The sequence below is a fragment of the Lissotriton helveticus genome, chromosome 10 (assembly GCF_964261635.1).
Source record: "Lissotriton helveticus chromosome 10, aLisHel1.1, whole genome shotgun sequence".
NCBI classification, from domain to species: Eukaryota; Metazoa; Chordata; class Amphibia; order Caudata; family Salamandridae; genus Lissotriton; species Lissotriton helveticus.
The window spans coordinates 973,217,609-973,230,605 of record NC_136071.1 but is presented as its reverse complement, the minus strand read 5'-3'; the positions used below and the strand labels follow the sequence as shown (position 1 = coordinate 973,230,605).

General features: G+C 50.1%; 1 protein-coding gene across 1 annotated transcript in view; it reads left to right on the top strand.

Annotated features, from left to right (window-relative positions):
• Positions 1-12,997, top strand: part of KRIT1 (KRIT1 ankyrin repeat containing) — a 333,886-nt gene that overhangs the window by 94,943 nt on the left and 225,946 nt on the right. The window contains exon 7 of the mRNA XM_078663641.1: positions 6,129-6,244. Coding sequence (XP_078519767.1) covers positions 6,129-6,244 — 116 coding nt within the window. The remainder of the gene's footprint in view (positions 1-6,128; positions 6,245-12,997) is intronic.

The following is a 12,997-nucleotide window of genomic DNA, read 5'->3' as shown; positions in this document are numbered from 1 at the left end:
GGAGAGTGGAGTCCTCAGCGGCAGCTGCATACATTTTTAGCAGCTCAGGAATCAGAATACCTGAGTAAGCTTTGTAGTATTCGGCCGGTAACCCGTCGGGACCTGGGGACTTACCATTCGACAGAGCAAAGATGGCAGCGCGCAGCTCTTCGGGCGCAAGTGGCGCCCCTAGGTCATCTTGCTGCGCAGCGGTCAGTCTCGGTAGCTGTATGCCCGAGAGATAGTTCGCGATATCCGTGGCGGAGACCCGGAGTTGGGAGCGATATAAAGCCTGGTAGTGACCTGTGAAGGCCATGTGTATTTTAGCTTGCGTATACACCACCTCGCCCCCGTCAGTGCATATTGCAGATACAGGCGCCGAGCAATCTTCCTGCTTGATGAGCCAAGACAACAATTTTCCGGGCTTATCACTGAGGTGGTGCGTGCGCGCCGAGTGGGCTGCGTAATTGACATGGCATAGCCGTTCCAGTAATCGCGCATGTTCTGTGCGTGCTGTGAGCAGTGGTCCATCTGCTCCTCCTATCGCCTCCTGTTCCCGCTGGAGTAGGTCGGCCTCTATGTGCGCCAGGTCCCTCTCTAGCTGTTTCTGTATATGCCCCTGCGTGCCCAGGCAGTGTCCCCTGACTACAGCCTTAAAGGCGTCCCACTCAATCTGGGGGGAGGTCGCCGTGCCGGTATTTTCTTCGAAGTATTGCGCCGTTTGTGCGGAAAGGTAATCGCGGAAAGGGGCATCTAGGAGTAGAGCCGGCTCCAGCCTCCAGGTAGGGACGGGCGGGTGCGGGCGTTCCCATGCTATTTTCAGTATGTGCGGGTTGTGATCGGAGTGGGTGCGACCCATGTAGTACGTGTCTGTGACAAGGGGGAGAAGGTCCGTGGATATCATGTACCTGTCTAACGGTAAGTGTAAGGTGTGTGCTCCCGAGAAGTAGGAGTATACCCTAGAGGCAGGGTTGCGAGTGCGCCAGATATCGTGCAATCCCCATTGTGCTGCCCAGTTAGTGAGAGCCTTCATGGCTCCATGCGCCGGCGTGCCGGCTTGGGGTGGGGAGAAGCGGTCCAGTGCGGCATTAAGTATGCAATTATAATCGCCTCCCAGTATCCAGGGGACGCCATGCCAGGGCGCCAGCTTTGTGGACAGCTGCACAAAGAAATCTCCCTGTTCAGTGTTGGGGGAATATAGGGAAGCCAGAACCACCGGTTGCCCATCCAGTTTGCCCTGGATTATCACAAATCTACCCTCGGGGTCTATGTGTGAGTGTATTACCGTGAAGGGGGTCCCGGGTCTCACACATAGCAGCGCTCCGCGGGCATAGGAAGAGTATTCCGTGGCATGTAGTTGCCCGCGCCATCTACGGCGCAGCGTTTGCACTTCCGCCTTATTTAAATGTGTCTCCTGTAGGAGTGCGATGTGTACCTGATGACGCTTAAGGTAGGAGTAAATTTGATATCTGCGCGAAGGCGTGTGCATACCTCTGACATTCCAGGTACATATATGTATCGCAGTCATTTTACCACATTAGGTGATCCCCACATCCGCCCTCCACCGCTCCCCTGCCCCAGGAGCCCGCCCCCAGAGCCTCCGCGCACCTCTACTGTCCATCCACAAAGACATCTTCATTGACACTAGAATTGTTTCTTCAAAAAGGCAAAGGGGTCGGGGGTTAGAGGACATAACAGACCATAGAGGGCTAAACCAGTAAAAAATACCAAAAGGTCGGTTGCTGAACATGCCGCCGTCCAAACTCTCAAGTGAGATAAGTAACCTTTCAATTCAGGGGGTCGCTATATGGTAGGCACAGCTGTGGCGTTAGAACAGGATGGTCAACGGAGAGGGCATCGCCCCTCCCCAGGCCTCAGGAAGCAGGTAATGTCCGGCAAGGAATCTGCTAGTCTATCGTGGCATGGCTCTCCATGCATACGTCCATTCGGATCGGGTCATAGCTGGGCTGGTGAGATGGTTCTGTGTGCCACGCCTGTGGACTGGTCGCCAAGAGTCAAGGCCCGACAGGCGGGGCAGCAGGGGGCCAGCACCAGTGGGGCACCGCACTACCGGGGAAGCATCAAAAAGTAAAACTCACTGCGTTCCGTGTCTGTGGTCGCTTGCTGCGGCGAGGGCCCCGTCCCGGGTGTGCGCCAGTCCGCAATCCAGTAGGGATATCTGCTGGCCTCAAAATCTAAATTGCACTGGTCGGATGCACCCTGTCAGAGACCAATGCCACCTGTCAATTGATCAAATCTGCCGTCTGCGGCGTAACATCCGGTTGCTCCATGGATTGCTGAGAGTCAGGTAGCCCGTAGATAGCTTTGTCATCACTCTGGAAAGCCCGGGGGCTGGCTTCCAGGGCGGGATTCGATGCTAGGGAGCTGCTAATTTCTGTTACTTTGCGGAGAGCGTCCTGTTGCTCAAGGAGAACAAGTTCTGCGGATGGGGAGTGGTCTGTTGACCCCTTTGACTGGTGGTTTGGTGGTGTCTTGTGCCTGCGGCGTCCCTGCGGTCCGCGAGCGCGTGCCGTTGTGGTGGACCCTGGTGCCCGTCTGGGTGCTGTATCCACGCCGTTGTCCAGCCAAGCCTCAGTTTCCTCCGGGCTGGTGAAGAAGTGCGTTTTATCCTGAGCCACCACCCTTAGTTTGGCTGGGAAGAGGAGGGAGTATTTGTGGCCGGCGTGGCGCAGCCGTTGCTTCCCAGCGAGGAAGGAGTGTCTCTGGCGCTGTACCTGGACTGTGTAGGCAGGAAAGAACATTACTTTAGTGGTGTCTATCTGGATGTCCCCAAGCTTCCTGGTTTCGCTCAGGATTGAGTCCCGGTCGCGGTAATTCAAAATCCGGAGGAGCAGTGGTCTAGGGTTGGATCCCGTAGGGAGAGGTCGCGTCGGCACTCGGTGCGCGTGTTCCACCACGAAGTGTGGAGACAGGGCGCCTTCTGGCAGCTGTGCCCTCAGCGTGTCCTCCACGTGCTGCATAGGGTCCTTCCCCTCCCATCGTTCTGGCACACCTACCACTCGGACATTGTTTCTCCGCACCCGTCCTTCTGCATCCTCGGGGCAGTCTTCTAAGAATTCCACCCTGTTCAGGAGATCCCGTACGTGCTTGTCCGTCTGGCTGACTCGGGCTCCAGTGGAGAAGCGTGGCTCAGTGGTTAGAGGCGGCAGACCCGGAAGCTGAGATCGACCGTGGACCAGGGTTCGATTCCCCGCCTCGGCGGGTCTCGGGCTCAAAAATTCCACGGACTCGACAATTCTCGCTCCGGTGCCTACTCGAATCACGGGGTCACACTCTGCAACTCTGGGCAATAGCTTGCTTAATCTCCACTACGGCCCCTCGCGGTGGGATGCCTGGCTTTCACCTTGTGGACACCCTGCCGGGGTTTCTCACAGGGGAATACCAGGACGGGTTCCCTAAGCAAGCGCCAGGATGCCCTTTGGGTGACAGGATTGCGCTATATAAGTACACCTACATTTACATTTACATTTACATCTGTCATTGCGCCTTCCAGAGACATTGTGCGTTCCGCCAGTTTCTTGTGGTCAGCTCGGAGATGGGTGAGGTCGATCGCCACACTGTCTATTTTGGTCTCTAGTGAGGTGCAGGTAAGCTGGAGCTATTCTTCCAGTCGTTCCATGGCGGCCAGCACAGTGTCCAGTTTCGCCGCCACCTGGTCCGTGTCCACCTGTTTCGACAGCTTGTCCATTTTCCCCTTTAGTTGCGCACCTCCAGTGCCAGTTCTTGTCTTTACTCCCCCAGACATGGGCAGGATGATGGGTAAGGCAGCCTGTGGTGTTAGCCAGAGCCCCCAACGGTAGTGGCCACTACAGTTGGCGGTCCAAGCAGCGCAGGTCCAGGGGTGTAGCAGTTCTGGAGGGTCTCGGGGGTGATTGGCGCTCCTGTCGCGGCCACCTCGCCCCGCTTCCAATCCCAGATGGGCACAGCCGCTGTGGATCAGGGCGTTAGGCGTCGTCAGTGGTATTGTAGTCGTATCCGTGGGTCAGGAGCAGCCACTTAGCGCGGGCACCCAGCGTGCAAGTGGTCGTCGCGCCGTGGGTGGTGGTCATCTGCGCTTCCATGCACGACGTCTTCCGTCCGCTGCCCCCCCCCCCCCCCCCCCCCCCTCGTCCTGGCACCTGGGTAGTTGTCAGTGTGGTCTGTGGCACAGGGCTGCCAGCTTGGTGTGTTGTTGGGGTCCCCTGCGGCTATGGGGGGGGGGAGGGGGGGAAGGCGAAGGGGCAGCCTGCTCCAGTGTCCAGGGCCAAAGGTGGGCCGCAACGCCTCAGTTGTGTCGCCCCGCAGCTGTCACGGTGTGGGTTGGCGCCGTGGTCTGTCCCTGCCAATGTGTGTTCCCGCTTCGTTCGGCAACGCAGGGTCCTGCTCGCTAGTGTATCGTGCCTCCCTCAGTCATGGCACTCCACGTGCATCTGGTGCAATCCTGTGCCCCGGTTCTCTCCCGGGCGGTCGGCGGCGTGGGGCGTTAAAGCGCCGATGTCCGCCAGTGGATGCTAGCTTCCCCAAGGCTCAAGCGTGCTCATCCAGGGTTAATTGTGGGTCTGCAGGGGGGCCTCCCGTGGTCACGCCCGCCGGCGAGGCGGTGCACGATGCGGTGGTGTGGCCTCCGAGGGGCTTAGGGTCTTTAGGAGCAAGGGGTGGCGTCCGGCCGCTTCTCCCGCAACTCACCATTGGTTGCGTGTCTGTGGGTGCGCCGGTCGGTGCATGCCAGGGGGGGTCGCCGCTGTAGTGTGTCCCCGTCTACTCGGGGCCCCAACCCGATCAGCGGTGTGGAGCCATGTTCACCGTGGGGCCGCGTCTCCCCCAGCCACAGCTCACCTCAGCTGCCGCTGATGGCGTCGTGGTTCGGGGTTCCTCTCTGTGTTTTGGCCGGCGGGATGTACAGGGCGCCAGGGCCAGCAGTGAACGCGGGCCTGTCCACGGCTGCAGGGGGTCCCCGGCGTCTCCTGGTGCAGGCCCAGCACCGCGGTGCGGTCCCCGGTCTCGTGCAGTCGCGTCTGCCGACCACACGGCGCGCGGCTCGGCCAGGAGAGCCCAGGGGGGTCCGGAGCGCCAGGAGTGTTCGAATCTCCCCAAAGTTGGTGGACAGGGGAAGAGCTATGTCAGGGCGCTCCGCCTGCAGTTTGTGCCGGCTACTAGGAACTGTGGCGGATGTTTGGCCTGTGGAAGGGGAGCTCAAGCCGGAGCTCTACCCTTTTGCTTCCTTCGCCATTGCGTGCCAAGCCACGCCCCTCCTATTAAAAATCTTCATGCTAGAGAAATAACTACAGATGATTACACTATTCTGCTAAATTATTTAAACATATATTTCGTTTTTTTTTTTATAAGTAACTTTATTGGCATTTTTTGAAACCACAACATAGGTTCTGCACCATGCTTGACATGTCAGGTATTGCAACATCGTTACTAGTGATATCTCCATTCTGTTAATGTGAAGTATCAGTCCACCAGTATCCCAGACAATCAAACCACCGGTCCCAACCATTTGCCTCTTACACGTTTATGCATAGCTGGGCCCCCTCTCGCCTCGTAGACGTGTTTTCCTTGGATAGCGCACCAACCCACTCCCATTTGCCATTTGGTTAGAGAAGGAGACTTTGAGTCCTTCCACGCTGCTGCTATATCTCTTTTGGCTACGAGAGTGGCTGTACCCATGAACACTTTATCCACCCGGGAGCCATCCAGTCCCTCCATCACCCCCAGAAGGAGGGCGCGAGGGTTGAGGGGGACCTCCCACCGCAGCACTTCGCTCAACTCAGCCAAAATGGATGCCCAATACTTGGCTAGGACAACACAGGACCAGACCATGTGATAGAAGTCAGCTGTTTCGGTTTTACAGCGCAGACAGTGTGGGGTCGGTAGGAAGCCTGCCCTATCGAGATATATTTCGTTTTAAAATACATTTTGGTATACTGACAGGGCACCAGCAAGCTTTCTTGTCCTGTATCTCAAAAGGTTCTTTAACCCATGAGCTAGACTTTTGAATATAGCTAAATAAAGGATTTGAAATTGTTTTTATAATGTCTGTCATCACGTTAGTCCATGGTATTTTATGAGTGGCATTAAAACAATCATTTTCACAATAAACGTATTACTTGTGAATGAACTGATGTCTAATGTTACATTTTTAGGTTGATAAAGTGGTAATCAATCCATACTTTGGCCTGGGAGCACCAGATTATTCAAAGATACAGATTCCAAAAAGAGAGAAATGGCAGCGGAGCATGAGCAGTGTCATGGAAGACAAGTACAGTACCTCCTTATTTCTTTACCACATTACACTATTTTGTAACATTCATTAACGGTTGACAAACTTGAGTCACAGTTTTATGGGGAGGGCTAAGTAGTGACCCCCCACTGGCTCAAACAGCAGCGTTCCAATGCAAAAGTGCGAATTGTGTAGTGTCCAGTAGTGTTTTGTGGTCTCTTAATCTCAGACGGAGTTGTGGTAATATTTGTATCTGTTTAGATAAGAAAAGCAGCTTTTAGATTAACCCATGGATTAGAGCTACCATATGTTGTGAGATCTATCAAAGGTCTCTGCTGAGCAGCATGTACATATGTTTCGATTTACGGGAATCATAAACCTCTTTCTTACTTCTCCTGGTTAAGGGATCTTTTGAATACACATGGGGATTTCCTTAACCAGGTAAAAGCTATTAACTTTTCCTGTATGTCTTGGAGCATAGCATTTTGAAATGTGAGGGCCAGTGTCTGGGTCACATATAGTAATCTAGGTATAAGATTCATTTTAATAAAGGAAATTCTACCAAACCATGAAGGTTGTAGTTTCCAACAGGTATATAGGTCTTTGGGGCATCTACAAAAGGAGTAATGTTAGCTTCGGGCTTAGGTTGAGAGCCAGGTGAGTATTGTCTCAAGGCTGTTCCCAGTTATGAATCCCAATTGTGCTGGCTGAAATATGATAGGCCAAACTTTCTCAAAGCATTTGACTAGTATTTTGGAGCACATATTCAAGAAGCTATGGACCTACATGAGCCATATTTCTCTGGATTTGTATTGGGTTCCCCATTAAATGGTACATTAGACTTAGTTCTAATTGAATCCTGCTTTGAAGGTTGATAAAATCAGTGCAGTTAGTTAAACTTTTGAATTCCCAGTGACTTTCATACTTTGCAAGTGCCACCACTGAAAATCAATTTTAAACAATGATTAACAATTAATGATGCATGTCTTAGAACTATTCCACCGCTGCTTTACCATGTTCTAATGTGAGACTAAATATATACTCTTCCATTTAGTTCACCCTTATGTTTATATGTGTTTTGAATCCATCAATTTTAGGAATTCTATCAGAGTGTGGTTTAGACACGTAAGAGTGACTTTTGCACTTAAATTCCACTACCTCATGTGCATTTAGCTATGTTAACTAAGGTTTCGTTCTCAGCAAACAGATGAACTGTGCATGATCATTTTTTTACTATTTTCAGAAGGTTTTTTCTTCGCTGAAGTCTGTGTTCAAGGACCCAGAGTGCTTTGTGATCCATGTCCCAGAGTCTGACTCCCACTGCCCAAATGCTACCGCATACCACAGCATGTGCAGATGGGTATCTGTGGATACTCCTAAAGCTGTTCAGTACTGCTAAACAGCCCCTCTGGCATAATAGTGCAGATGACGTAGCCACCCAGGACAGACCAGACACATCTGTATTTCATGCCAATGAAAGTTTATATTTTGAACGTAAGGAAATAATCTAAACAAGCCATGTTTCTTGTGCAGCACTCTTCTGCAATAACCGGAAGGGAAGCCCCTTGAGATTTGATTATATGTATAAACTGTAAGCCAACGACAAGTATTTAACTTGGTGAAAAGGCACTTGAAAATGAAGCCAGTTCCGAGTGGGCTTTGAGGAAAGAAGAAGCTGGATGGAGAGCAGGTTGCCAGCAGGGTTTGAAGTACCTGCAGCGAGAAACAAGCATTGGCAAAGCCAATAGGTCTCAACTACGCAAGAGGTATTGGCTTTGCGAATGTGTTTTAGCCATGTTGTACACCAGCGTGGCTGCTGTTCAGCATGGATAAAAGGTAGTTGCTTAGAGTAGAGTGTTGCAGAGCGAAGTAGAGTGTTGAGGAGGGGCGTGGAGTGTCATTGACTGGAGTGCTGTGGAGTAGAGTAGAGGTGCGTTGAGTGGAATAAAGTGTTGTGGAGTGGTGTAGAATGGAGTATCGTAGAGTGGAGTGGCATATATTGGGCTTCAGTGGAGTAGAGTGGCGTAGAGTGGAATCGAGTGGCGAAGAGTGGAGTAAAGTGGCAAAGAGTGGCATGTGTGTCATGGAGTGTTGTGAAGTGTCATGGGCTGTAGTGTCGAAGAGTGGAGGGGCATAGAGTGGCATGGAGTACAGTGGAGTTAAGTCGTAGAGTGGAGTAGAGTCGTAGAGTGGCATATAGTGGCCTAGAGTGAAGTGGAGTAGAGTAGAGTAGAGTGGTGTACAGTGGCATAGAGTGGAGTAGCGTGGAGTGACATAGGGCCTTATTATGACTTTGGTGCTCCAAGACCGCCAAAGCCAATAAAGATCTCACGCCAGAGTACGACACATTTTTACTCTGGCGGGCGGTTCTTTGTCGGTCTCACTGAGGTGCCTTTGGAAAAGGCACCGCAGTAGGAGCGTCAAAGGCAGTTCCTGCAGGGCATAAACTGTCAAGTCCATGCCCTGCAGGAACCGGGGTGCATGCAAACAGGGGGCCACATTTGCCCCCCTGCTTGTTCCCCATGGCACAGAGGCAACAGAGGTTGTATCCTCAAGCCACACAATTCATTGCTGTCGCACTGCCATGAAATGTGTGGCTGTGAGGAAACTCCTAAGATGCTTGGCGGTGCCGCAGCGGCACCACCAGCATATTCGGGGCCTCTGACTGCTGCGCCACCGCCAGGAATCCTGGGTCTCTGGCGGCAGCAGAGGTCCAACCACCACATTCTTAATGCGGTGGGCAGACCGCCAGTTAGCCGGTCTGTGGACCACTACCATGGTTTTGGCTGTCCGTTGGACCTTTGGACTCATAATAAGGGCCATAGAGTGGAGTGGAGTGTCATAGAGTGGAGTATAATAGAATGACTTGGAGTAGAGTGTTATAGAATAGAGGGGCGTGGAGTGGAGAAGCATAGAGGTGAGGAACGTAGAGTAGAATGTCGTGGAGTAAAGTACAGTGGAGTAAAGTAGCGTGGAGTGGAGTAGAGTGGCGTGTTTTAGAGTAGTAGAAAGATGTAGAGTGGCGTATAGTGGAGTAGAGTGACATAGAGTGGAGGGATGTAGAGTGGAATGGTGTAGAGTGGAGTGGCATAGTGTGGAGTATGCATGGTGTAGTGGTGCGCCTCAATTACAGACAACACATTTTCAAATAAAATGACCATTACATTTGCACATACAGTTTTACTCATAATATACAGCACACAAACAATACTGTGTGGAAATAGCATTACCTGGTGTACTGATTTGTTTTGATTGTTTTAAAAGATGTGTTTCCACCACACTAACGAATTAGAAAACAATGTGATTCATTTATGCTTTCCTAATTATGAGATATTCTGAAATATTTGCACAGTTCATATACAGATATTTACATTTTTGTGTGCTAGAAAAAAAATCTTTACTTTCCCTGTACCGGTAGATTGTCACATAAATCCTGTCACTTTGAAGACCGAGAAAGAAAAGTAAATACCAAGCTCCCTCGGAAGACAGAGCCTGACATTTGACCTCTGTCTTTGAACGCACAGCAAATGTGACAAGATAAGATCAAAAATGAAAGACCTGTTTACAGAAAGCAAGGACTAGTGGAAAATTACAAGTAGCAAAGGTGAACAAGTATTGATCCTGAGGAGGTGCAATGGCATGCTGGACATCCTAATACAAACTAGCAAAGAGAAAGCCAGAAAATGTGAGGTACAAATCACAAAGCCAATGGTAAGCGATGGGCAGAATGCCCTCAAGAAGTCTTCGTGCAGCCAGACAGCTCTGCTGTCTGGTAGGCTTCGACCTCATAGGAGATAATTTCAGAAGGCAAATAATACAGCAGTGTGTCGGATGAGGAGGAACGTTTGGGCAGTCAGTTACTGAACAGAATCCAAGTGTACAGCTGGAACACATGTAGGCGCACAAACAGAGAGTAAAGGAATTAAATGTTAGAGCAAACATTCTGGACAATGTTCATATAGGGTTATTAATAACAAAGCACACAATGTGCACCAGTTTGCATCTAGGTGCCAGAATATAAATAACACTTTTCAAAGGCCAAATTACGTGAGCACCTTGAGGTCCTTCATTAAACCAAAATGTGTAGTCTGAATGCAGAAGGACAACCTGTTTGAAATTCACATTATAGATGTACAAATTCCTTGTCCCACTGTCACTTGAAACTTGATTTCAAGACTTCCAGGTAACTAAGTTTCTTTAATCTTAGACATTGTTTAGATATATATATATATCTATGTGTATATATATTGGGTTTTGCTAACCACATGTTGTTGGGCTATCATCCTGATACATCTGGAAATGAATCAGTGTTTTTTAAATCTGGTAGGCCAAGAGTTGTGCATAATGTGAGTTTGCATTGTTCTGACTGCAGCCAATTATATATTTTGCCACCATCTTGTGCATTTCCAGAGGGAATTCACTCGTCTTAACTGGTGCAAATGGTAGAATAACCTCTACCTCGCAGCCCCTGTGACTACGGTATTGCTCCTTGCCCTCAAGATCCCTGAGGCTCAGCTTCTCCAAGCCCTCCCACATTTGGTACAAGTAGCGGTCCAGTGTCTCCGAAGAGGTTAATGGCTCACCCTTATGCCCCCTCCATCCCACTGTTAGGACTTCCCGGAGGCTGTGAGGCTCTCACTCTCAGGAACCTCCGGCCAATTGCCAGCTCTACGCTTTGAAGAGCTGATAGAGCAATACGGACTCCACCAGGGCTATTCCTGATGTATGGCCTCCTCGTACTCTTCTGAGGGAGGATCGGCAGATGGAAGAATCAGAGCCATCACTAATACCCTAGTGGCTAGCCTTCATACTCTAGGAGATGAAAGACCGTTAGTGACCTGCCTTATGAGGGCTCTGAATACACTTACATAGCCCTGTCATGGAGTGTTGGCTCCCCCTGCCAACACTCCATGACATATTGGAAAATGAATTTGGTTGGGTTCTGCATGACAAGGAGTGGGAGAGTATTGACAGAACCACATAAGATTTCTCACAATACCAGGCTGCAATTAATTAAATTTTATATACTACAGAGAGCATATCTCTCACTGCAGTGTGTCCACCGCAACCCTGGGCACATGTGCCTGATGCCAGGCTCCAGTTGCTCACCTCTGTCAGATTCTCTGGGACAGTCGCACCATACCCAGTTCTGGCAAAACGTCCACTCTACTATAGCCTCCACCACGGGCCGGACACCTTTTAACACTTGGGAGCTGAGCGCGATAAGCATATATAAACACCAGAAAAAATATTAAATGGTGGCTCGCTTTCAGACCTAGCCCTCGTCTTGGTCAAATGCGGAAACAACCCCGCCCCCACAGCCCCCCTAGTGCCGGGACCTGGAGAACGGCAGTGAAACGCTGGGCAGAAGCCAAAGTAACGGCACTGCATAAAAAGCAGACTAGGGATCTACGTCACTGCCCTATTGCCCAGCTATTGGACCGGTTTCTGTCACGTTTTCTCTGCACCAAACAAAAGACTCCCTCTGTTTTATCTCTGTGAGACGCCCCCTCTGTTACACCTACCCTGGAGGACCCTTGTAATGAACTGAAATACCCAGACTTAATTTGTCGCACCCTATTGGGCAGAACACTACACCTCTACATAATCAGGAAACAGTCTCTCTTTCTTGCCATACATCCATGGGGTTGGACCCATCCCTCTCCCAAGACTTCTACTCCATAGCTCCTCCACCCCCCTTACCTGTCCCAATTATTTTAGTGCCATTAGATTGACACGGTTCAACTACGCTTTGGGGCCCACTGTTTTTATGGACGGACTGTTGTCCCTGAAGCCTGATTACTTACAGCCAGTAGTCTGTGACAACTTTGTCTAGGTAACCTACCGATTCCCACTTCTAATGGCGAATGATATCCTCAACAAGGCATCTCATGTATAAATCAATAAAACATGTTAAAAAACACATGAGGAAAGATAGTTCTCCCTCATCTGCGGTAGTCAGGACATCATCCAATACCATGTTCAGACTTGTTTCTGGGCCCTGCCTAGTGCAGGATCTCATTGGTATGTGTCAAGCAGTCCCTGAACCTCAACAAATTGCTCATAGTGATCAACCATAAAGCTTTACAAAATGTTACATGACAAAGATAGGCCGATGATCTAGTGATAACTGGTCAATGATCTGGTGTGTCTGCGATAAGGATGTAACTTTTGAATGCTTGTCAGTTTCATACAGTTTTCAAAGATAGATTTAACATTTTAGGCATGTCTTGAGTAATAGGCTGCACAAGTTCAGTACCCAGTACTCCTTAATGCTGATAATGCTTCTGAGTCAATACAGGATGATATGAGACTCTGCTCTCTAGTTGTGTTTTGTCCCTACCTGCCAGAGGAGCCATCTCTTTGAAGTCTGCCTAATGTAGGAGCTGCGTTACGCAGCAATAGCCTTATGTGTCTAGGTTTAGCTCCTCTCTGGTGGCTATTCTCCTCTCTGTGTATACCTCCCCCAGTGTAGGGGGGTAATCAGTTTCCAATGCACTAAATCTAGGGTCCTGGAGGTGGTTCAGAAAATCTGGATTATCTGTAATGGAGAACACTGGGGAGGGAAAGGACATCAAGCCTTTTATACATTGATCTGCTGCCAATATTCTAGAGGCGGACAGCAGGTTATGGTAAGTGTTTTTTTTTTTATTATTACTGCGTTTTTACTCCCCCGCACCCTCTCCACCACCTCTTAATTGTGCCAGCCATAACTGCAACTTAAGGAAGCACCTTCTTGGTGAAGGTTTTTTTTCGTCCGATTCAATATCATCTGCTCCCTTCTATGCCTAT